At 39.8% G+C, this 24,443-nt stretch overlaps 1 protein-coding gene across 3 annotated transcripts in view; it reads left to right on the top strand.

Moving 5' to 3' along the window:
- Positions 1 to 24,443, top strand: part of fsd1l (fibronectin type III and SPRY domain containing 1-like) — a 73,528-nt gene that overhangs the window by 9,955 nt on the left and 39,130 nt on the right. For 2 of the 3 annotated variants that reach the window (XM_072281822.1, XM_072281821.1), the window contains exons 3-6: positions 3,624 to 3,755; positions 5,768 to 5,869; positions 19,284 to 19,306; positions 23,267 to 23,388. In XM_072281822.1, the coding sequence (XP_072137923.1) occupies positions 3,624 to 3,755; positions 5,768 to 5,869; positions 19,284 to 19,306; positions 23,267 to 23,388 (379 nt within the window). The remainder of the gene's footprint in view (positions 1 to 3,623; positions 3,756 to 5,767; positions 5,870 to 19,283; positions 19,307 to 23,266; positions 23,389 to 24,443) is intronic. The other variant, XM_072281823.1, reaches the window with a different exon arrangement.

Raw genomic sequence — 24,443 nt, 5'->3', positions numbered from 1 at the left:
CATTTGTTGAAAATCTCAAATAATGTGCTAGAAATACTTCTCAGGTAATATCAGGAAGAACTGAGCTGACAAAGGTTGATAACTTTTCATTATAATTGGCAATTCTATCTGGCTGATAACACTAGTTGTCTAATTAAATTGTTGGATTCATTGAATACCAAGGGCTGCAATATAGTTGGAAGAAATATGAGAAGAAACTAGGGAAGCTATCCTTCCTATGATGGGCAAAAAGCAAAAGAGTTGGAAGTGGTGAGATGTGATTAGGAGCTCTCTCAATTATAAGTGAGCTGGTTCTTCCTGTGGTTCAAGGAGGAGGAGGAGGAGAACATATTGGAGCTACCAGAGGAAAGTCTCAGTATCAGTTGATTCTAGGAGGATGCAAGAAATAAGAGAATAGACTGGTATCCATACAGGAGGCAGGTTAGGAAGATGTATAGTGCAATTATTTGCAGATCTGTATTGGATATTGCAAATATCCATTATAAACCTATTGTAAACTCCTGGTTTAAAATCTGTCCAACTTTTCCTTTTTCAGTTATTTTTTACAAATCTTTGTGTAAGCGAAGTGGTGTATAGTTGGTAATCTCTGTGATCTTCCTTTGTAATTTTGAGACCTTTCATGTCCTTTCTGAAGTCCGGGTCAGGTCACAGGTCTCTCAGTGGGTGAGCATCTGGGGGACAGTGACCACCACTCCCTGGCCTTTAGCATTATCATGGAAAAGGATAGAATCAGAGAGGACAGGAAAATTTTAATTAGGGAAGGGCAAATTATGAGGCTATAAGGTTAGAACTTGCGGGTGTGAATTGGGATGATGTTTTTGCAGGGAAGTGTACTATGGACATGTGGTCGATGTTTAGAGATCTCTTGCAGGATGTTAGGGATAAATTTGTCCCGGTGAGGAAGATAAAGAATGGTAGGGTGAAGGAACCATGGGTGACAAGTGAGGTGGACAATCTAGTCAGGTGGAAAAAGGCAGCATACATGAGGTTTAGGAAGCAAGGATCAGATGTGTCTATTGAGGAATATAGGGAAGCAAGAAAGCAGCTTAAGAAGGGGCTGAGAAGAGCAAGAAGGGGGCATGAGAAGGCCTTGGCGAGTAGGGTAAAGGAAAACCCCAAGGCATTCTTCAATTATGTGAAGAAAAAAGAGATGACAGGAGTGAAGGTAGGACCGAATAGAGATAAAGATGGGAAGATGTGCCTGGAGGCTGTGGAAGTGAGCAAGGTCCTCTGGTGAATACCAAAGAGAAGTATTCACTATGAGAGGGAACTTGATGACGGTGAGGACAATATGAGTGAGGTTGATGTTCTGGAGCATGTTGATATTAAGGGAGAGGAGGTGTTGGAGTTGTTAAAATACATTAGGACGGATAAGTCCCCGGGGCCTGACGGAATATTCCCCAGACTGCTCCGTGAGGCGAGGGAAGAGATTGCTGAGCCTCTGGCTAGGATCTTCATGTCCTCGTTGTCCACAAGAATGGTAGCAGAGGACCAGAGGGAGGCAAATGTTGTCCCCTTGTTCAAAAAAGGTAGTAGGGATAGTCCGAGTAATTATAGACCAGTGAGCCTTACGTCTGTGGTGGGAAAACTGTTGGAAAAGATTCTAAGAGATAGGATCTGTGGGCATTTAGAGAATCATGATCTGATCAGGGACAGTCAGCATGGCTTTGTGAAGGGCAGATCGTGTCTAACAAACCTGATAGAGTTCTTTGAGGAGGTGACCAGGCATATAGATTAAGGTAGTGCAGTGGATACGATCTATATGGATTTTAGTAAGGCATTTGACAAGGTTCCACATGGTAGGTTTATTCAGAAAGTTAGAAGGCATGAGATCCAGGGAAGTTTGGCCAGGTGGATTCAGAATTGGCTTGCCTGCAGAAGGCAGAGGGTGGTGGTGGAGGGAGTACATTCAGATTGGAGGATTGTGACTAGTGGTGTCCCACAAGGATCTGTTCTGTGGCCTCTACTTTTCATGATTTTAATTAACGACCTGGATGTGGAGTTAGAAGGGTGGGTTGTCAAGTTTGCAGACGACACAAAGGTTGGTGGTGTTGTAGATAGTGTAGAGGATTGTCGAAGATTGCAGAGAGACATTGATAGGTTGCAGAAGTGGGCTGAGAAGTGGTAGATGGAGTTCAGCCCGGAGAAGTGTGAGGTGGTACACTTTGGAAGGACAAACTCCAAGGCAGAGTACAAAGTAACTGGCAGGATACTTGGTAGTGTGGAGGAGCAGAGGGATCTGGGGGTACATGTCCATAGATCCCTGAAAGTTGCCTCACACATAGATAGGGTAGTTAAGAAAGCTTATGGGGTGTTAACTTTCATAAGTCGAGGGATAGAGTTTAAGAGTCGCGATGTAATGATGCAGCTCTATAAAACTCTGGTTAGGCCACACTTGGAGTACTATGTCCAGTTCTGGTCGCTTCACTATAGGAAGGATGTGGAAGCATTGGAAAGGGTACAGAGGAGATTTAGCAGGATGCTGCCTGGTTTAGAGAGTATGCATTATGATCAGAGATTAAGGGAGCTAGGGCTTTACTGTTTGGAGAGAAGGAGAATGAGAGGAGACATGATAGAGGTGTACAAGATAATAAGAGGAATAGATAGAGTGGATAGCCAGCGCCTCTTCCCCAGGGCACCACTGCTCAGTACAAGAGGACATGGCTTTTAGGTAAGGGGTGGGAAGTTCAAGGGGGATATTAGAGGAAGGTTTTTTACTCAGAGAGTGGTTGGTGCGTGGAACACACTGCCTGAGTCAGTGGTGGAGGCAGATACACTCATGAAGTTTAAGAGACTACTAGACAGGTATATGGAGGAATTTAAGGTGGGAGGTTATATGGGAGGCAGGGTTTGAGGGTCGGAACAACGTTGTGGGCCGAAGGGCCTGTAATGTGCTGTACTATTCTATATTCTATAGCCAGAGCAATCCACAGACTTGAGCTGAGGTACAGCCAATAATTTACAAAATTCTAGAATGATATTTTTAGTTTTATTGCTCCTGAATTTATAAACCAAGTACTTAAGCTTACTAATTATGTACTTCATAGAACTTTGTATTTTTAAATGTTTCTTAATTACTTAAAACTATAATAGTACTGTCTTTTAATTTAAAAATAACATTTCTCAAGTTGGGTAGATTTGTAAAGAGGAGCTCATTAATATTTCAGATCAAAGACTTGGATTAGAAACTCCTTTAAAGAGATTATAGTAATGTTAATAGTTTTTTAACAAGGTGTTATAAACAATTGTCTGCTTTAAGGTTTTTTTGAAGTGTTGAGGACAATATTTAACGTAGCTATCAAACAGAATTTTTTAATGCACGGCTTGTCACGTGAAAGCTGAATTCTTAACTGGTGTTCTTACTGTGTAGAATCTGTATTCCAGGCAGATCATTTAGCATGTGAAATTGATTGTATTTCAACTGTTACTGCTAGCCTTTCTGAGCTTTCTAACTTTTTAAACAATTTTTCACCTACGTTTTAGACCTTTAGCGCTAGATAGATATCAGAAGTGCTACATTTCAAAAATATTTACTCAAGTCTTCCCATTTCTATAATAATAAAAAATATTGCAACTTACTATATAATTAAGATTTGACGACTTCCTTTCCCATTTTATGGTAGGTCAATACTGCCAAGGTGTTGTTAGACTTAGAACACGAATTTGGTGCTCTCCAGGCCACCCTAGATGAAATGAAGGATAGTATGACTAACAAAATTAAACAAGAACAAGCATACAAGAGTCAGGAACTCCAGGTAGGAGCCGTGGTTCATATTGAAGTTTCCATTTGTGTTTTGCCTAGTTTATTGTAATTAACTGCAAGAATGAAATTTGTTTTCTGTGTATGTAGTTAAATATTTTACTTGTACCTTCATTCTGTTGTTATCTGAACAGGCTGTTAATTCAGAAATTTTATCATGTTGCCCTTTATTTAGCTGCTGTTGGTGTTGGAAGTTGCATGTCTAAATTCACATTTTCTCTTTCAACTACTAACAACCTCCAAGAGCTCGCCACAGTGTAACTGAAATGGTGGAAGGAAAACACCATCTCCCAAGCTATCTGCTATTTTGACTAACCAAGCAACTCTGGCAGTATCAGTGGCCATCTGATGGTTTCACTCTGACCTGTTCAATTTTTTTTAATTAGACATTTTCATATGTGGACAGGCAAGTCCAGTATATTTGCTGAAGATAACTGCAGATGTTAGAAATCTGAAATTGAAAAGATAACTGATGGAAATGCTCAAAAGGTATGGCAGCATCCGTGGAATGAGAAGTGGGCCAAAGATCTGAAACTTGTCTTTCCACAGATGCTACCAAACCTGCTGTGTTGAAAGAATTTTGTCTTTTTATTTCAGTATATAATAAAACAGGTAATCCAGCATGCCATATTGGAGGATTTTCTGGAAACTGTTTATTTCTGTTAATACCACATGCTCATAATTTACTCTTTTTTATAATTTGCTACAGATTCTGATAAATTTTTCAGTCAACCTGGTAATATGCGAGAATCAGAACCCTAGTAAGTCAAAAGAAAGTGCAGGAGCTGAGTCTTAGTGAGGTGAAAGAGAGCACAGAAAACATTACCTGCTGAACCGGATGCCAAAATTGTCAGAATTTACAAATGGCTGGAGAGTAGATTATTGGAGTTTTACTGTGGTTAACTTCCATCAATTCTTGTTCCCATGCTAATAAAGAGAATATTTCTTAATGAAAGGTTCTGAGATGCAGCATCTTTTAGGTTGGTCATTTGTAGTCTTGAAAAATATATTTGGTCCATATTTAAATACTTCTCAAACATACCAGTGTTAGGGTCATTAGTATTACTTGAAATTAGACTTTCCAGTAATAACTGCAAAAATTATGAGCTAGTTGTAATTTATGGAGTAAGGAAAATGTGAAACTGCTTGAGAGTGCTTTGGAATAATGAAATATGGAGGGAACTAAGGCATGGGTAAGAGTTTCAGCAGTAGATGAACTGAAATAAGCTGGAATTAAAGGGACTTTCTAATGAAACGATCGAAGCACAGAGTCAAGAAAAGATAGTTTGAAAATAGTTATTGAGTGGATGATAAAGATGGAATTGATAGTAAAGCTGGTAGTTTGTGGTGAGGTCCAAGGTACGTTTGGGTATCCTGTTATTAAGCTTGAAATTGTAACTTATCCAAGATGTTTGAATAGCAATGGATAAACATAAATCCCAAAATCCCTCTTTACTTTGTATCTATATGAAGCTGTAATCTTATGTTCAGCCGATCAGTGGCTAAGCCCTTGAAGTTTGATTAGCATTCCAAGCAGCTCTGCTATCAATCCGAAGGGTTCTTCCACTTACCTTTCTGGATAACTTTGACTAATATTCATTATGTGAATCTCTGGTTAAAAAGTGAAGCCAATGAAGACTTTCTTGTGTGCTTACCTGCTTGCTGTTATAGTTAAGGTTATATCAATCTAATTAATATTTTGTCTTATTTGTGAATGACCTGTTTTTCTTCTAATTTTGTATAGGAGTATAATTTCAGATGAAAGTAACTTTGTTTTCAGAATTACGTGAATAGTTCATAAAAGATGTATGCCTACTTAGTTTAAAAATTTGTTTAATGAGTTGTTTTGTGTTTATATCCACTGCTGAAGTTCAAAATTCATGTGTTTGAACGAGGTGTGAAATTTATCAAGCCCTCTTGGGTAGAAAAATGTAACTTTATATTGTGATATATGGTCTAATTGAGCATGGGTGTCTAATTCCTGTTGATCATTTTTTTTGACTTTAGAACGAACTGACTATATGCAGCAATGCATTGGAAGGTTCAGAGGAGCTATTGGAATATGCAAGAAGGACCCTGAGTACAAAGGACACTGAGGCTTTCACTAAGGTATGGATTTGGCTATTTGTAAAAATGACTGGGAACATATTGAATGTTATCAAAAGGTTTTTAAAGAAGATTTTTTATATTGAAGTGGATTTTTTTTAAGGTCAGTTAAAGAGTGTCCAGTTCAATATGGCAAAGCTTTCTCCTATTGGCAAACCACATGGTATGTAATTAGGTCTACCCAGGATCAAAACTCATGACAAAGTTTCACCTTGCCCTTTTCAAAGGTGATAACTGTCAAGTATCACATTGATCCATTTTAGGGCTCTGAAGATCTAGAAAGTCTGATCCTGCCTGTAGTGAACCATATAGTACATCACTTGGTTTGGTTTACAACCTAGAAAGCTAGTGGTAAACCTAATATATATATACTACTTTTATATATAAACCTAATATATATATAATACTTTTTTTTAAAAGAAAAGCACATTGAAGTACTAATGTCAATGTTTTGTGGCACATTGCAGATACTACTATATTTTAATGACATGCTTTCACATTGACTTGAAATTCTGTGATTACTTTGATCAAACATTGCAATAGCAAACAACCTTTTACCTGGTAACTCTTAAATTTCTAGTTCTGTAATAATGCAGATTCTGTGCTAACTTTTCTGCCTTTAACAGATGAGTATGCCTGCTTTGGTGTGGGTTTCTTTTGTTGATATGTGAATGATAGTCCCCTTAATAGAGCAAATAAAACATTTGGGCCATGAGTGCTCTGAACTTAGATCAGGTGTTGCTAGTGGCTTAAAAACGTGCTGCATATCATGTATCCAAAACCTGCATTTTCCCATCTATAACTAAATGTGAAGAAACATTATAAAAACATGATAGAATCTGTTCTTAACAAAGCTGTAAATATGCTGTGCAAACGTATTGGAGAGTGTCTGTCTTGGGGTAAGGAAATTGAAAGGACTGAGGTAGATATTGGGTCAGTGAAAGAGGAGGAGATTGTAGTGGTAGTTAATAATGTTATTCCTGTGCCACCCAGTTAGCCCTCCCACATGGAACAAGTTCACATACTGGGTTCTCAGTAAAGTTCAGTTGAATATCCTGCAAGGCTGGCATCCTGGTGTGCTCTGTACTATCCCTCAACAGCAAACACAACATGGTGTCAGAACACAAGAGGTTAACGTTGTTCTGTGGTTTTAAGCTTTCTTGATGTCAAAATAAAGATAGTTCATCCTATGATTCTCTGGTCTCATATTTTTGGAGCCTTTTGGAGATAGAGTACATTACCTGAAGTTGAAAAATTTGATTCCCAGTAGCTTCCAGTGAATTAAACAAGCTTTAAAGGCTGCAGGTTCAGTTAAGCATATGGTTTATATTGCAACTAAATGGTAAATACCTGGTTTAAGTAAACATTCCCTAAGCTTTAAACGTTTGCACAAGATGTTTGCAAAAGGAAGGAAAGAAAGCAGGCAGAATTGATTAAGGAGAATGTTGTAGCGCTCAGAGAGGATGTCCTGGAATGATCAAGGGTCCAAATCCATCCGTTAGAAAAGCAACCACAAAATAGTGGAGAGGCTCAGCAGGTCAGGCAGAATCAATGGAAGGAAATGGACAGTCGACATATGACAGGTGTCACTTACCCTGTGACGGGTTAAAGAACCAGCAGAAATGGAAAACACTTTGGAGTCCAGTATTGCTATTAACTAATGATATTTATTAGTAACTACGCAATACAGAAATATAAATGCAGATAAATCAAACAGGTTAGCAATGATTATATATAAGTATATCAGTAAGTGTGGAAATATATGAAAATCAAGCTTCCTCAAGTCTAGGCGTAAATAGATAGTCTTACGATGATGAGTAAAGTTCGGTTCAGTTCATGGTATTGAGTTGAGTAGTGATGGAGAGAGCGATTTGAGTCTTAAGGTGAGCTGATGCCGTCAATCTTCCCGTTGTCCTCCGAAATCCTTTAAGAGTCACCGACTGTGACCACAACAAAGGGGACCGTTCTTCTGTGGTGGAGCTATCAACCCAGGCGAGAGTTGGACACACAGATAACTCCCCACCGGTCACACCTTCTCCACACTGTGAGAGCCACTGATCGATCCGCCTGATCGGTCCTCCAAAACCCACTTTTTCTGTGGGCACCACAAAGCTCATTCAGTGTCCAAAATGTGTCTCAGGTCTATCATCTGACCTTCTTTTGATCTCCCTGTACTGAGTCCCAACTGTCATTCAAACAGCTCCTCCCTTCTCTGTCTGTAAGAACGTACAAGCAGGCGATGTCCTTGGGAATGTATAAACAAACTGTGAGTAGTCTCTGTCTGTGTCTCTGTCTCTGTCTCACACTCTCACACACACAAACAAGATGTTGGTGTTAAATACCCCTCTCTCTCTCTTTTCAAAAGCACAGTTCATAGGGGTAATTCAGGACCCCGTCACATAGGAAATGGATAGTTTCCTCCACATTTGCTGTTTGACCTGCTGAGTTCCTCCATCATTTTGTGTGTTGCTCCGGGTTCCAGCATTTGTAGCCCCTTGTGTCTCTATTCTATTGACCTATCAATCACAGGGAAAGATATTATGGAAAGTACAAATAAATTTGTTGTGTAAAAGCTAGAGAATAGTGATAACGAGGGACTTAAATTACAGGTACCCATGATTTGCGAACGTTCAATGTACAAATTTTTGCTAAAACATTGATTCTTTAGTATATGTATCTTCTACTAAGTATTTCCACAATGAATAATTTTTAATGTTAGGAGGAATAATATTATAATAGGGGTTCAGTGTGGACATGGTGGAGGATTACAAATACCTGGGGATACGTATTGACAATAAACTGGACTGGTCAAAGAACACTGAGGCTGTCTACAAGAAGGGTCAGAGCCGTCTCTATTTCCTGAGGAGACTGAGGTCCTTTAACATCTGCCGGACAATGCTGAGGATGTTCTGTGAGTCTGTGGTGGCCAGTGCGATCATGTTTGTTGTTGAGTGCTGGGGCAGCAGGCTGAGGGTGGCAGACACCAACAGAATCAACAAACTTATTCGAAAGGCCAGTGATGTTGTGGGGATGGAACTGGACTCTCTCACGGTGGTGTCTGATAAGAGGATGCTGTCTAAGTTGCATGCCATCTTGGTCAATATCTCCCATCCACTACATAATGTACTGGGTGGGCACAGGAGTACATTCAGCCAGAGACTCATTCCTCCGAGATGCAGCACAGAGCGTCATAGGAAGTCATTCCTGCCTGTGGCCATCAAACTTTACAACTCCTCCCTTGGAGGGTCAAACACCCTGTGCCGATAGGCTGGTCCTGGACATTTCATAATTTACTGGCATAAATTACATATTATTATTTAACTATTTATGGTTCTATTACTATTTATTATTTATGGTGCAACTGTAACGAAAACCAATTTCCCCCTGGGATCAATAAAGTATGACTATGACTAATAGGAATATTATATTGACAAAAGCAATAAGCATTAGTTGCAAGCCCGGATGGTACACCTGTGTCAACAAATATTATTGACTAATGGCTGCTTGGAAATGACTGTGTTTACAGAAACCTTTTGGAAAAAAAACTGCAGCAATTGACATAATTCATTGTTGGATTCCTAATATAGGCATGTTGGATGCCTAGTCGGATAATATATATAAGGGGTCACCAACCTTTTTTGCACTGCGGACCGGTTTATTATTGACAATATTCTTGCGGACTGCCCGACTGGGGGGGGGGGGGGGGGGGGCGCAGGTGGGGTTGCCAACGGACAAGAGTAGCTGTCAAATAGGTTGTGCTTACCCCGAGAAAGACTACAACTATCATGAAGCCTTGCGCGGGCACCAGTGCGCATGCGTGTACGTGCCAATTTTTTTCCCACAAATCGTTTTTGGCGATTCTGTTCGAGGAGGGGGTTAATCACGACCAGAATATAGGTGATAAGTGGTTAATACACTCAATTTTGTTTCTGAAAGGGTTTATCTGATGAATTTAATATTAAACACTGCGCATATTTTCCTCGCATGAATATAATGATAAGTCAATTATCAGGGGAAGACAGGGGAGCTTGAAGTAAGTGTTGAATGAAGTTCCAGTAGAAGTGGTAGAGGCAGGTTCGATATTATAATTTAAAGAAAAATTGGATAGGTAAATGGGCAGGAAAGGAATGGAGGGTTATGGGCTGAGTGCAGGTCGGCGGGACGAGGTGAGAGTAGCGTTGGGCACGGACTAGAAGGGCAAAGGTGGCCTGTTTCCGTGCTGTAATTGTTACATGGTTATATAAGGCACTTATAAGTCAATAGCATCATAACATTTTAAGTAACGTTTGGATATTAAACACACAGCACATATTTTCCCCGTATGAACATATAAAATAATTGCAACACACCAATATCACTGAATCAGTGGTAGCCCTGGGCTTGTTTCCCTGCAACAACACGGTCCTCTCGCTGAGTGATGGGAGACAGCGATATTTGAAGGGGGTTCCTTATGTCCAGACTATTCCGCAATTTAGTTTTCATTGCATTCATTGCAGAGATATGTTGGAAATGGAAGCAACGTTTTCAGTGCTTTCGTGGCTATCTCAGGATACTGAGCCTTGACTTTGATCCAGAATGCCGGCAGAGATGTTATGTCAAACATACTTTTCAGCCCGTCGTCATTTGCAAGCTCGAGGAGTTGATCTCCTTCCCACGCTGACATGGATGACGCGCGGGTAATGACCTCGCATGCGTAATGACCTCGTGTGCATTCAAGCTCAACGGCGGGTGTGACAGGAATTGAGGAAAGGTGCAGCTGACTCATATTGCCAAATCATATTATTTCCTCGCGGCCCGGTGGTTGGGGACCGCTGCTATATATAGCTATGGTGTCTAAGAATTTTGCACAGTACTGTAGTAATTTTATGTATCGTACTGCTAAACTGCTGCCGCAAAAACAAAACATTTCATGACAGGTGATGATAAACCTGATTCTGATATGAGTGTTTTGTAGACGGTGGGAAAGGAGCAGGGAGATGGAAATCATGGTTGTGAAAAGTGGAAAGTAGAGCAGAAGGAGTAGGAAGCACCAGAGAGACATTCTGTAATGATCAATAAGCCATTTGTTTGGAATCAAATGACCAAATGATCTTGCCTGCTGTTTCAGGGTGGGGTATGTCTGCACCCACCCCTCCACACCTCCCCCCCCCCCCCCACACAATCCATGGCACTCCCCTTCTGCCATCTGTCCCACGCTCCTCCCATGGTGTTCCACCTTTGGAATGTTTTGCTCCCGCCAGAGTTACAAACTTGCTCTCCACTCCACATTGACAAATACAGTACTGTGCAATGAGATGGCTTTCTGGATATTATACCTGGACTTTGTGTACCTTCTTAATCACCAGACTTGAATGCCTCTGATCTGGCTCCCAACAGATTGCTGATCTCATGGTTCATCCTGAGCTTCTAATTGGAGAAGATTTCAAATGATTTTATGGGGACACCCTCATCTACAACTGTTTTAATAAAATCTGTTACAACCATGATGTATTCATTCAGATCCACAGATGAATCCTTGAATACAGCCCAGTCCATTGACTCAAAGCAACCCCATAGCTGCTGCTCTGCCTCCTGCTAACTCCCCTTAATAATCCTAATCTCCGGAGCTTTGCTCTTTTCCTTCTGCCTGTATGCAGGTAGGAGAAGGACAGCCAAGTGTTCAGATTTACCGAAATATCGTCTGAGCATGGAACAGTAGGCATTCCTTATCTTGGTATAACTGTGGTCTAGTGTTCGGACCTCGGGTGCTACAGGTTATATGCTGATGCTAATGGGGCAGCATTTTCTTCAAAGAAGTTGGAAGCTGGTGGTATGTAAAGTGTGGTCAGGATTATGAGGGAGAACTCCCTAGATAAATAGAGTGGATGGCATTTGACCATTCAGTGTTCAAGGTCGGAGGAACATGAGTTTGACAGAACTACCACATAGAAGTGCCACCAAGAGTTTATCATGACCCATCTCCACCTTTTGCCATTTCTGAATCAGCAGTTCAGTCCACTCAGCAAATCAAGAAACCTTGTTTGACTGCTGTATCTGTAATTTTCTTTCCCTCTTCATTAATGATGTGCAAGGAAGAATCTGGATAAGAGTGAGCCTTAATAATAATATCTCTAGCTGGCTTTTTTTCCTACCAAAGTGACTTCCTCGTTACTGCATATGACCCAGGTGCTACTCCTATGTCTGAGGATTACTACTTTGCAGGGGACAGTGAAGCCATTTCGAGAAAGCTAAAGCTATCTTCAAAGAATACAATACCAGCATGATGTATGAGAGAAAATGCTTTATCAGCTCAAGAAGAGATCTGACTAGATGTCCGTCAGTCACCCAGGAACAGCCATAGGAAGAAACTTGCTTTCATTGGTGCAAGCTCACAACAAAGATTCAATAGCATTACCTCTTTCTAACATCAATGATAACTCTGCCTCGTACTTCACTTTGTACCACTTCAGTGGCAAAGCCACTGAGTCGAGCAGTAGTAGGCTCAGGCCTAGCCCACAGTATGTTAAGATAATGGCAACACTGATTGCTACCTTCACTCAGCATTCCCTTTATGTGGTTACCTTTCATCCACTTCTCTGCTACAAAGAAGTGTCTGCATCCTTCAGCTTTTAGTAATGAGAGAGCTGAAGACACGTGGCATTGGTAGGAAGTTCCATCTTGTCTGTCAGAAAAGAGATAGACTCTTGAGTTCTGTGTTCTTGCACAAGGGTCTATCCATCCTGTCAAGACCCATTAAGGTTATTTTGGTTTCACTTGAGTTCCTCAAAGGCTCCATTGTCCCCCTTTCTACCCTATTTTACTATTAATTACACCCTAATTTATTTGTTTCCATCATTTTTAATTCTCTAAATTTTTGTTCAAAATTGTCAAGTTCTAAATTGTAACTAGTATTTTTTACACTGACAATATCGGAAAACACTTGCATATAGAAATTTTTACTTAATGAAATGTTTTCCAAGCTGAAAACCTCTGAAAATAGAGGAATATCAGTGTCTTGGTAAAGACTGCTTTAGCAATTACATAAGGGGCAAGGAAGGGGAGGAATTTCTGAAATGATTTCAAGAGAACTTTATTGATCAGTATGTTCTTGTCAATTAGAGGTTCACAGAGCAGGGCCTGAGCTGACTTACTGCCTAGAACCAAGTGGGAAAAGAATAACATGAGAGAATATCCAAAAAACAGTAAGCATAATCTTTAGAATAATGATAGGATAGGCTTTTCATATGTGGGGGTAAAATCTGGTCAGTTGTAGAATGGACGATTTTATTGAGATGAAATCCAACTTGGACAAATTGAAATCAAAGCTTAGCTGTAAAGGTGTACTTGGTAGCACTAGCAGAAGGTTGTGAGATCAAGCTAAGCTCCAGAGATTTGATTGACATTTCCATCCACAGCTGAGGAAGGGTTGCTTAGTTAGTTCCCATTGTATGAAGACTTGAGCTGCTAGTTCCTCGCTCCAGTTTGACAGGACAATACATTTGCATGGATCTAAATACATGTTATATTTTTGTTTCATTGTTTTAGCACATCCTCAACTTTTATTTTTTGAACCCCTGGATGTCCTTTGCCATGATAGAATCTGAAATTACTCATTTGAAAACCTGAAATCAGGTGTGTCGAGGTCTTGAGCAGGTTCATTGTGATCATAACGTCAGTGCTAAAATTACTTGTCCCATCCCAATGAATTTGGAAGATTTTACTGAGACAGTATTAGAGTCACTTTTGCATTTCTTTGAAGTGCATGCCTGTTGTCAGTGTCTCTGAAGCACACAAAAGGGCACAAATTATTGCTGTCGTGTAGGCTGTGAGCTTATTGCTGGGTTTGAGTTCATGATCTTAAGTCGTTTCCTGAATTGCTCAAAGGTTTTACATGTACTCTGGAGGTAGAAATGAATTTCAACACTGATGCCTGCCTGCCTTCCCTGCAAAGTGGCTTTCCATTATTTTCAGAATCGTGTTTAACATCACCAGCATATGTTGTAAAATCTGAACTTAGTGGCAGCAGTACAATGCAATACATGGTAAAATAGAAAAATAAATCAATCAATTACACTAAGAATACATTTGTGCATTAAATACTCAAATTAAAAATAGTGCGAAAACAAATAATTTTTAAAAAAAAACAGTGAGGAAGAGTTCATGGGTTCATTGTCCATTTGGGAATTGGATGGCAGGGGATAAAGCTGTTCATAAAATGCTAAGTGTGTGCCTTCAGGCTTCAGTACCTCCTTCCTGACAGTAAAGTGAGAAAAGGGCATGTCCTGGGTGAAGGGGATCCTTAATAATGGATACCGCCTTTCTGAGGCACTGCCCCTCTAAGATGTCTTGGGTAATACAGAGGCTAGTATCAAAGATGGAGGTGACTAACTTTACAACTTTCTGTAGCTTGTTTCGATCCTGTGCAGTAGCCTCTCTCTCCCCCCCCTCCCCATACCAGACAGTGATGTAGCCTATCAGAATGCTCTCCATGGTACTTCTGTAGAAGTTTTTGAGTGTTTCAGGTGACATACCAAATCTCCTCAAACTCTTAATGAAATATAGCCGCTGTCTTGCCTTCTTTATAGGTGCATCAATATGTTGAGATCAGGTTAGATCCTCAGAGATCTTGACACCCAGGAGCTTGAAATTGCTCACTCTCTCCACTTCTGATCCCTCTGAGGATTGGTTCGTGTTTCCTTGTCCTACCCTTTCTGAAGTCCACAATCAGCTCTTTGGCCTTACCGATGTTGAGTGCAAGGTTGTGGCTCTGACACCACTCAACTAGCTGGTATATCTCGCCCTCTCGTCTCCATCTGAGGTTTGCTGGTGGTATCATCAGCAAATTTATAGATGGCATTTGAGCAATACCTAGCCTTACAGTCATGGGTACAGAGAGAGTAGAGCAGTGGGCTAAGCACACACCCCTGAGGTGCACCAGTGTTGATCGACAGTGAGGAGAAGATATTATTACCAATCCGCACTGATTGTGGTCTTCCGATTAGGAAGACGAGGATCCAATTGCAGAGGGAGGTACAGAAGGCCAGGTTCTGTAGCTTATTGATCAGGACTGTAGGAATGATGGTGTTAAACACTGAGCTATGGTCAATAAACAACATCCTGACATAGGTGTTTGTATTGTCCAAGTGATCTAAGGCAGCGGTCCCCAACCACCGGGCCGCAGAGCTTTCGCTACCGGGCCACGAGGAAACGATATGAGTCAGCTGCACCTTTCTTCATTCCCTGTCACGCACTGTTGAGCTTGAACACACGCGAGGTCATTAACAGTGCGTCATCCATGTCAGCGCGGAAAGAAGATCAACTCCTCGAGCTTGCAAATGACGGCGGGCTGAAAAGTATGTTTGACATAACATCTTTGCCGGCATTCTGGATCAAAGTCAAGGCTAAATATCCTGAGATAGCCACGAAAGAACTGAAAACGTTGCTTCCGTTTCCAACATATCTCTGCAATGAATGCGACGAAAACTAAATAGACTGGACATAAGGAACCTCCTTCGAGTATTGCTGTCTCCCATCACCCCTCGATAGGACCGTCTTGTTGCAGGGAAACAAGCCCAGGGCTCCCACTGATTTAGCGATACTGGTGTGTTGCAATGATTTTATATGTTCATACGGGGAAAATATGTGCTGTGTGTTTAATATCCAAACGTTACTTAAAATGTTATGATGCTATTGACTGATAAGTGACTTATATAACCATATAACAATTACAGCACGGAAACAGGCTATCTCAGCTCTTCTAGTCCGTGCCAAAAACTACTGTCACCTAGTCCCACTGACCTGCACTCAGTCCATATCCCTCATTCCTTTCCTGTCCATATACCTATCCAATTTTTCTTTAAATAATATCGAAACTGCCTCTACCACTTCTACTGGAAGTTCTTTCAACACTTCAAGCTCCCCGTCCTCCCCTGATGATTGACTTATCACTATATTCATGCGAGGAAAATATGTGCTCTGTGTCTAATATTAAATTCCTTAGATAAACCCCTTTAGAAATGAAATTGAGTGCATTAGCCCCTTATTACCAATATTCCGGTTGCGATGAACACCCGCCTCCCCCCGAACAGAATCGCCAGAAACGCTTTACAGAGAATAATATCAGCAGGTACACGCATGCGCACTGGTGCCCGTGCAAGGCTTCATGGTCATTGTAGTCTTACTTTGACTGCTACTCTTGTCCGTTGGCAACCCTACCCCCAACCCCCCCACCCCCGGGTCGGCCGGTCCACAGCGCAAAAAAGGTTGGGGACCCCTGATCTAAGGCCATGTGAAGGGCCCTTAAGACCTTAAGATTGCATCTTCCGTAGATGTATTGTGGCGATAGGCAAATTGCATTGGGTCCAAGTCCTTGCTGAGGTAGGAGTTCAGTCTAGCCATGACCATCTCCTCAAAGTATTTCATCACCATAGATATGAGTGCTATCGGACGATAGTCATTAAGGCAGCTCACAGTACTCTTCTTGACCACTGGTATATTTGTTGCCCTTTTGAAGCAGATGGGAACTTGTGACCGTAGCGGTGAGAGATTGAAAATATCCTTGAATACACCCTCCAGTTGGCTGGCAATGCAAACGGAACAAGTGCTTCACCTGCCCCTATATCTCCTCCCTCACTATCATTCATGGCCCCAAATAGTCCTTCCAGGTGAGACAACACTTCACCTGTGAGCTTGTTGGGGTCATATACTGTGTTTGGTTCTCCTGGTATGGTCTCCTGTATATCATTGAGACCCAGCGTAGATTGGGAGGCCACTTCACCAAGTATCTACGCTCTGTCCGCCAGAACAAGCGGAATCTCCCAGTGGCCACCCAGTTTAATTCCACTTCTCATTCCCATTCTGATTTGTCCATCCCTGGCCTCCTCCACTGTCGGGATAAGGCCACCCTTAGGTTGGAGGAACAACACCCTTATATTCCATTTGGGTAGCTTTCAAACTGATGCCATGAACATTGATTTCTCAAACTTCCTGTAATACCTTCACCCCCCCCTTCACCATTTCCCATCCCCTTGTCCCTCTCTCATGTTATCTCCTTGCTCACCCATCGCCGCCTCCTGGTGCTCCGGCGCCCCCTGCCCTTTTCTTCTTCCTTCCATGGCGTTCTGTCTCTTGCACTAATCAACTTCCTAGCTCTTTGCTACTTCCCTCCCCCTCCAAGTTTCTCTCTCCCCCTCCCCCCACTTTCCAAATCTACTCCTCAACTTTTTATCTCCAGGACTGCGGAAGGGTTTTGGCCCAAAACGTCAATTGTACTTTTTTCCATAGCTGCTGCTGTTGGCCTGCTGCGTTCCTCCAGCATTGTGTGTGTGTGTGTGTTGACCATGGATGTAGTTGTGGTTCTCAGCTGTAGCAGATGGAAATGGGAGTATTTGATGGTTTCCATCGGAGGTGCTCACGTGAGTCACCTTGTTTATGGTGCCTCAGAAGTAGTAGAGGAAGTCGTCTTATAAATGAAAGGCTTCTTAAGAAGGAAGTGAGTCTCATGGTGGAAAAAAAAGGATCACCCCAGTAAAGTTAAAGGAGAGATTTGCAGGGATAGTCTCTGACAATTGCTTATTGTATTAAGCTAGGCAAAAGCTGCAATGTTTCCTGAATCTTAATGAATTGAGTTGTACTTGGATTTATAGAATGGCTAACTATTGTTAAAAATTTAATTTGAATGTCATAGAAATACTCAACTTTAGGTGCAAAGTTCCAAAAGAATTGTTGTTTCACATTTACCAGTAATCATGGAAAAAGAAATGCTTACATTGTTTAAGCAACACACATCAAAGTTGCTGGTGAACGCAGCAGGCCAGGCAGCATCTCTAGGAGGAGAACCTCCTCCAAGAGATGCTGCCTGGCCTGCTGCGTTCACCAGCAACTTTGATGTGTGTTGCTTGAATTTCCAGCATCTGCAGAATTCCTCGTGTTTGCTTACCTTGTTTAGGTTAATTTCCAACAAGTTCATTCCAGCTGGGATATACAAGTATGCTTCCTATCTGGTGGTGTTTCTGAAATTTAAACACTGTTGTGATGTTGGGAATATGGTTCCTCCAAAAGATCTGCCTTGCTTTTGGTTTGATGAAATATGTGCTTCATATTAAGTTGTTGTGACTGACCTATTTCAAGCCCATTACTTTTCCTTGCCCACTATAAAGGGTATTTAAATATATACCTCTTCAGGCAATGAACTGAAAAATCTAATAGATTAGGGTGGACATCTGTACATGCCATTATTGCCTTCCAAAAGTGTGCTGTAACTGTAAATTCTAGTAGTTGGTTCATTACAACTTAATGACACCTAAGTTGTAAAACTTGAAACACTGTACTTAGTGAGGGTAACAGTTATTTATGCTGAAGCTTTTCCACAATCTGAAAATTGTTCTGATGTTAAAAATGTAAGTGCTATACATAGCTAGTTATTTGGCGTATTTACATGGCCTTCAGAAGATGTCTGACATGGTAAATAATTTCAGTAATTCTAAATGTGTCATTATCAGGCCTCAGCCACAAACGTCGACTGTTTATTTCTCTTTGTAGAAACTGCCTGACCTAGGTTCCTCCGGAATTTTTTGTGTGTTGTTTTGGATTTGAAGTTGTGCTGTGAAAAAGTAAATTTGATCTTATTTTGAGCTTTTAAACTAACTGGACTCAAATGCAAAATCATGCAAACAAAGGCTGGTACGTCATCATTTTCAATTCTTGGAGGCTGCTTTTTGACAATTGGCTTTAAATCTCCTTTATTGTCTATTGGTACTTCATTATAAAGTTCACAGTAACATGCTTTGCAAGCATTTTCTTCCTTTGTATTATCTCTGTAGCTGTTATACTTTGCATTTTGTTATTTTGCTACCCTGATGCACTGTGTAATAATGTGCATGAATGGTATGCAAGACAAGTTTTTCATTGTACCTCAGGACCTTTGGCAATAATAAACCAAATCTAATTCTCTTTGGAAGATACAAGTTACAACTGCATGAGTTTTGGCCAATACAATGTGATGCTGGTGATGTCAAATTTTTGAATTAATTACCTGGTAACTTTTTAAAATTGGGACAAGTGTAGTGTTCATTTAAATATCTCTGAACCTCTGTACTTTTGAATTCTGTTTTTCAAAGTCTTAATCAAAAAGTATTTTCCCTACAGTTGATATGTTGCTTGAATAACTGGAAATTGTATGTGCTTTTGCGCTTATGAAAATAACTTTGGTAACTGCAGCTCTAATCCACTAACTGCTGCAACAGTGCTTATGCTGTAATCTCCTTGCAATATTATATTAATACAAAATGTCACTGTTTATTGAAGAAAGCCTTGATTTTCAGGAATAAAATTGTACCTTTCTTTTATACTTTTACCTCTTGCCCTTCAGCATGATGTTTCGGTCAACTTGCATGAGTGGAACTAACATCCTCTTTTCCTCTTCCTTTTTCACTCCAAGGCTGCCAAGCAGATCAAAGATAGGTAAAAAGAAACTTATTTATCTTCTGTCGTAATATTTCAATAATGTATGTGTGTACTATCTATTATAACTTTAATGTTGTCAAGATTGAGAAAATGTAAAGGAATAAGAATAGAATTTCCATGGTTTTTTTCTTTCATAGTAAAGAGAAGGAATATCTTTACATGTGAGAGTAAGAAAAATATCCTAAATAACTTTCACTTATTTAAACGTGCAGGCTCTCTATTTAAGGAGTTTGCCACTGGTGGCAAGTTATTGAGCTGGGAAATAATACCTGATGCATAAAATAACAATTCTCCAACTCTGGTGTATGCAATGCAGGACTTGAAATGGTAATTGCAGAAGATCTGGTTTATTAGTATTTTGTGTAGATAACTATTTTGCAGGTCCCTTCCATTTAGCTGTTTGCTTTCATTGGCTTTAGATTAGCATAAGGGGTGTTCTCATTGATACCTTTCAGCCATTATCTTCTGAACTCAAACTCAAAAGCTTTCATACAGGTCTAGTTTTAATTAGCTATCTTTGTTATGGTTGATCTGTCCAATAGCCACTCATAAATGCTCTGATCATTTTAAGTTGAAAGCACTAGAACACAGAAATGGCGATGGGAGGTTTTCAGTTCTTTGTGCTTCTCTGCCATTCAGTAAGGTTATGGCAGACATTTTACTTTAGCGTGGTTTATTGCCTAACCCATGTCTCTCAATTCCCTTAATCAAAAATCCCACCTGTTTTGAATATATTTGGCTACTGAACTACCATAGACTTTTAGGAAGATACTTACAAAAATTCACTGCGTGGTAGGTGAAGAAATATTATTTCCTATTTCTATTCTGTATTATCAAGCCCTTGTTTTGAGACGATGAGTCCTTGCCACGGGGAGCATCATCCTTGCTTCTACCCTAGCTAACCTCAAGTATTTTAAATGTTCATTTTAGATCTCATCTCATTCTTCTAAATACTATGAAACATGTGCCCAGTCTCGCATAATAACCTGCTATACCATTAATCAGTGAACTTTTCTCAGCACTCCCATCTATAACAGTGATATCCCCTTTTGGTTAAGGAAACCAGATCTATACACTTTTCCAGAGGTGGTGGCAGTATGTATGGCCTATATACAAACGTTTGTAATTGGAGTAAGATTTACTAACTCTGTATTTGTATAATAAAAGCTAATGTTTCAGTTAACTTCCTAATTGCTTGCTACACCACCTATTTCACTTCACATTCAGTCTGTCATGCCTTTTATCACTGTTCAGTCCCCTGATTTCAATACGTTAACTAATGCTAATTTCTTTAAGCTCATTTACTCCATTCTAATTCTCCAATGGAATTTCTCCTATCTTAGTAAGAGACCCATGTATCTTTAGTTAAGTACTTTTTTGTATACTGTGTGTGTGTGTGTGTGTGTATATATATATATATATATATATATATATATATATATATATATATATATATATATATATATAAAAAAAACCTTTTGTAATCTTTTGCATATTTCTAGTTAGACTACTCAAATCCTATTTCCCTTTTCTTTATCAATACCTTAAAATTGCCCAATCCTTGAATTTATAGTACAGCCAAAAGGCACTTTCTTTGATTAAGTATGTAATTTCTCAATTGCTGCAGCTGTTTCATCACTTTAAGGGTGGTTAAATGTTATTAGTAAAGTATTTATCAATTTCACTGTTCGCCATTGTTTAACTTTCAGACCTTTTTAAGGTTTTCCTCCAATACTATATCACATTGTACTTTGTGGCTTCATTGTTTATTCAGATCTTAGACCCCAGTTTCTGATGCACCTAAATCACTTCTGACTAAATTCTATCCTATTATGCTCATTGTTTTATTCCCAAATTTGAGGATGGTATTGCATTGATAACAGAATAATATGCATTACAGAGTCTCACAGAAAAAAAGAATAAAAGGAATACAGGGATTGGTAGATCAGGGATTACTAGACACACCTTCATATTCAAATCAATGACAGCATTTACAAATTGCATTGTTCTGTTCTACCAAACATGATTCCCAGCTCATTGACTTGTATATCTCTTTAAACTGTCTTCAGTGAGTGAATTTGCTTTTGGATATTAGTGTTAATATACAGTACAGTGCAAAAGTCTTGGGTACATGTAAAAAAATTCAGTACAGCAAAATGCTTTCAAAAATAATCAAATGAAAAGTTTCTAAATATCAAAAAAAACTATAAAGAGCAGTACACAGTAAAAAAGCTAAATCAATTCAATATTTGAGTGACTTTAAAACTGCATTATTTCTTCTTGGGTACACTGTCATGCAGTTTCATAAGAAAATTGGCTGGTAGGTTGTTTCAAGCAACTTATGAACTTGCCACAATTTTTCAGCAGACAATGATGTTGAGATCAGGTTCTGTGGAGGCAATACCATCTGTTGCAGAACTCCTTGTTCTTTTTGCTGAGATAGTTCTTTCTGACCTTGGCTGTGTGCTTGGGGTCATTGTCCTGCTGCAGGATGAAGTTGGGACTAATCAGATGCCTCCTTGATAGTATTGCATGATGGAAGAGAATCTGCTTGTACTTCTCAGCATTGAGGAATCCATTAGTTCCAACCAGATCAACAAGTCTACTTGCAGAAATGCAGCACTAAATTTGTGGGGGAACCTCTGCTGTGCTTCACTTCACTCATCCGTGTAGTGCTCTCCAGCTCTTCTGCAGATAAACTGTCTCCTGTATGAGCCAAAAATTTCAAATTTTAACTCATCAGTCCAGAGCATTGTTCAGCACCCTAGTCCTCGTGTTTTTGTACACAGGTGAGTCTCTTGTCTTTGTTTCCATTTCAGAGGAATGGCTTTTTTACAGCAGCTCTTCCATGAAAGTCACTTCTGACAAGACTTCTCTGGACTGTAGAGGGGTGTACTTGGGCTCCAGTGCATTCTGTGAGTTCGGCACTGATAGCAGTGCTGGACTTCCGATTTAGAAGAGACATCAGTTTGAACTCAGTTTATGGCAAACCACTGCGTTTCTAGTCTTCAGCCTTGTCCGTTTCTTTGTGCTGCTTTAGAAGAGCTTGAACAGCACACTTGAAACTCCTGTCTACTGCAAAATTTCTGCTTGGGAGAGACCTTGCTAATGCAGGATGAATGCCTTTTGTATTGTTGCTCTACTCACTCATGCCATGGCGTAAGAATTAATGATTTGAAGGTTAATCTGTCACATCTGCCACATCCTCAGCTTTTAGTCGAATTGTTCTTCACCCAGTTTTATTCCTTGTACGCCTATTTCCATTTCAGTTAAGCAGTTTAATTCATTCAACTTATTATGTCATAGATTATTAGCACCTGTTTGTTATCTTTGTTTAATCATGTACTGAGTTATATACCAACAAAGTAATCAAGTTTTTATTTGTAAAGTGGTCAGTTATTCAATTTGTTACTTTCTTTAATGAAATACAAAATATTCTCTAACTTTTTGTTTTGGACAATTAACTGTTTGGAAATCTAAATTTTGTTCTTTTCTACTAACGCATTGATGCAGAAGACAAAAAATAAACATCTAAGACTATTTGTATTTAAAATCTAGGATGCCTAAGACTTTTGAACAGTACTGTATGCATCTTAGCATCTTTCCTACTCACTCAGTGTGACTATCAGTACATCTGTAATATTGGACCAGCCCTAAATGTTGCACTACATCTTGGATGGGCTATTGAAATAGCATTGTTGTCCAATTATAAAATGGATAAGATTTCTCCAACCTGTCGAAGTATGCAGAGAAAGCTTTAAACTGTTGAACAGCATGGTTGCTGATAGGTTGCATCATCTTCCTACAATTTAGTTGTTGTGGGGTGGGGAGATAGTTTGAGGGGAGCATGGTGAAAATAGTTAAATCGGCTTAGATTAGGTTTTTTAAAATCCATTCAACTAACTAGAGAAAAGAACTCTGTACTTTTATTAACATAAGGAATTCACATTTTCTTAGGGTAACAATGGCTCCTGCATTTCGACTATCTTTGAAACCAAAGATTAGTGACAACATGACTCATTTGATGGTTGATTTCTCCCAGGAAAAACAAATGCTAAAATCACTAAAATTTTTACCAGGTAAGAATTTGATTTATTTGCCTACTGAAATGGATCATAATACTGATTGTATGGTGCTATTTCCATTAATATAAATATGCAAACTATTGCAATTATCAGCATTAAATTAAGTTTTTCCTTACAGTGGATTTCTTGCTCAACCAATGATAGAAACAAACTCGCTAGTACAAATTATTGAGCTGTTCAAGCTTTTGTCCATTAATTCCAGCTGCTTCATTCCATGTCTAGCCCATGGAGTACTATGTAGCTCTTTGGTTTTTTTTTTTGCCTCTCTCCCTGTGGGGGCAGGGTTCACAGAGGACATAAAACTTCTATCTCATCTTCATAAATGATTTAATGACTGCTACAGAAAATAAGATTTTTCCCTAGGTTGTTGTCAAAATGAATACTACAGTTTTAGGCAGCTTACATTCTCTTTAGAGCCATTCCTGCGGAAACATTTGCATCTCCAGAAGTGAAGCTACCTTGCAGCTGTTTTTAAAAATATGCCAAATTTTTTTGAGACCTTTAAGTTTTTGAAAGTATTATGCATTTTTTGACAAGATCCTGTATGGGAAGTTGATCAAGAAGGTTCAGTTGCTTGGCATTCAGGATGAGGTAGTAAATTGGATTCGACATTGGCTTTGCATGAGAAGCCAGAGATAGTAGATGATTGTGTCTGTGATGGGAGGCCATTAACATGTGGTCTGCCACAGGGATCAGTGGTGAGTCAGTTGTTGTTTGTCATCTATATCAATGATCTGGATGATAATGTGGTAAACTGGAGCAGCAAATTTGCAGATGATAGCAAGATTGGGTGTATGGTAGACAGCAAGGAAGGCTATCAGAGGTTGCAGTGGGATCTGGAGCTGCAGGGAAAATGAGCTGAAAATGACAGATGGAATTTAATGAAGACGAGTGTGAGGTGTTGCACTGTGGGATGACAAACTAGGGTAGGATGTACATGGTGAACAATAAGGCACTGAGGATTGTGGTAGAAAAGGGGGATCTGGAAATACCAATCCATAATTTGCTGAAAGAGCTGCCTGTCACAGGTGGGCAGGGTCAAAAAGAGA

This window comes from Mobula birostris, chromosome 17 (assembly GCF_030028105.1).
Source record: "Mobula birostris isolate sMobBir1 chromosome 17, sMobBir1.hap1, whole genome shotgun sequence".
NCBI lineage: Eukaryota > Metazoa > Chordata > Chondrichthyes > Myliobatiformes > Myliobatidae > Mobula > Mobula birostris.
Note: the sequence above shows the minus strand (reverse complement) of the source record. Positions and strands in the feature narration are given on the sequence as shown.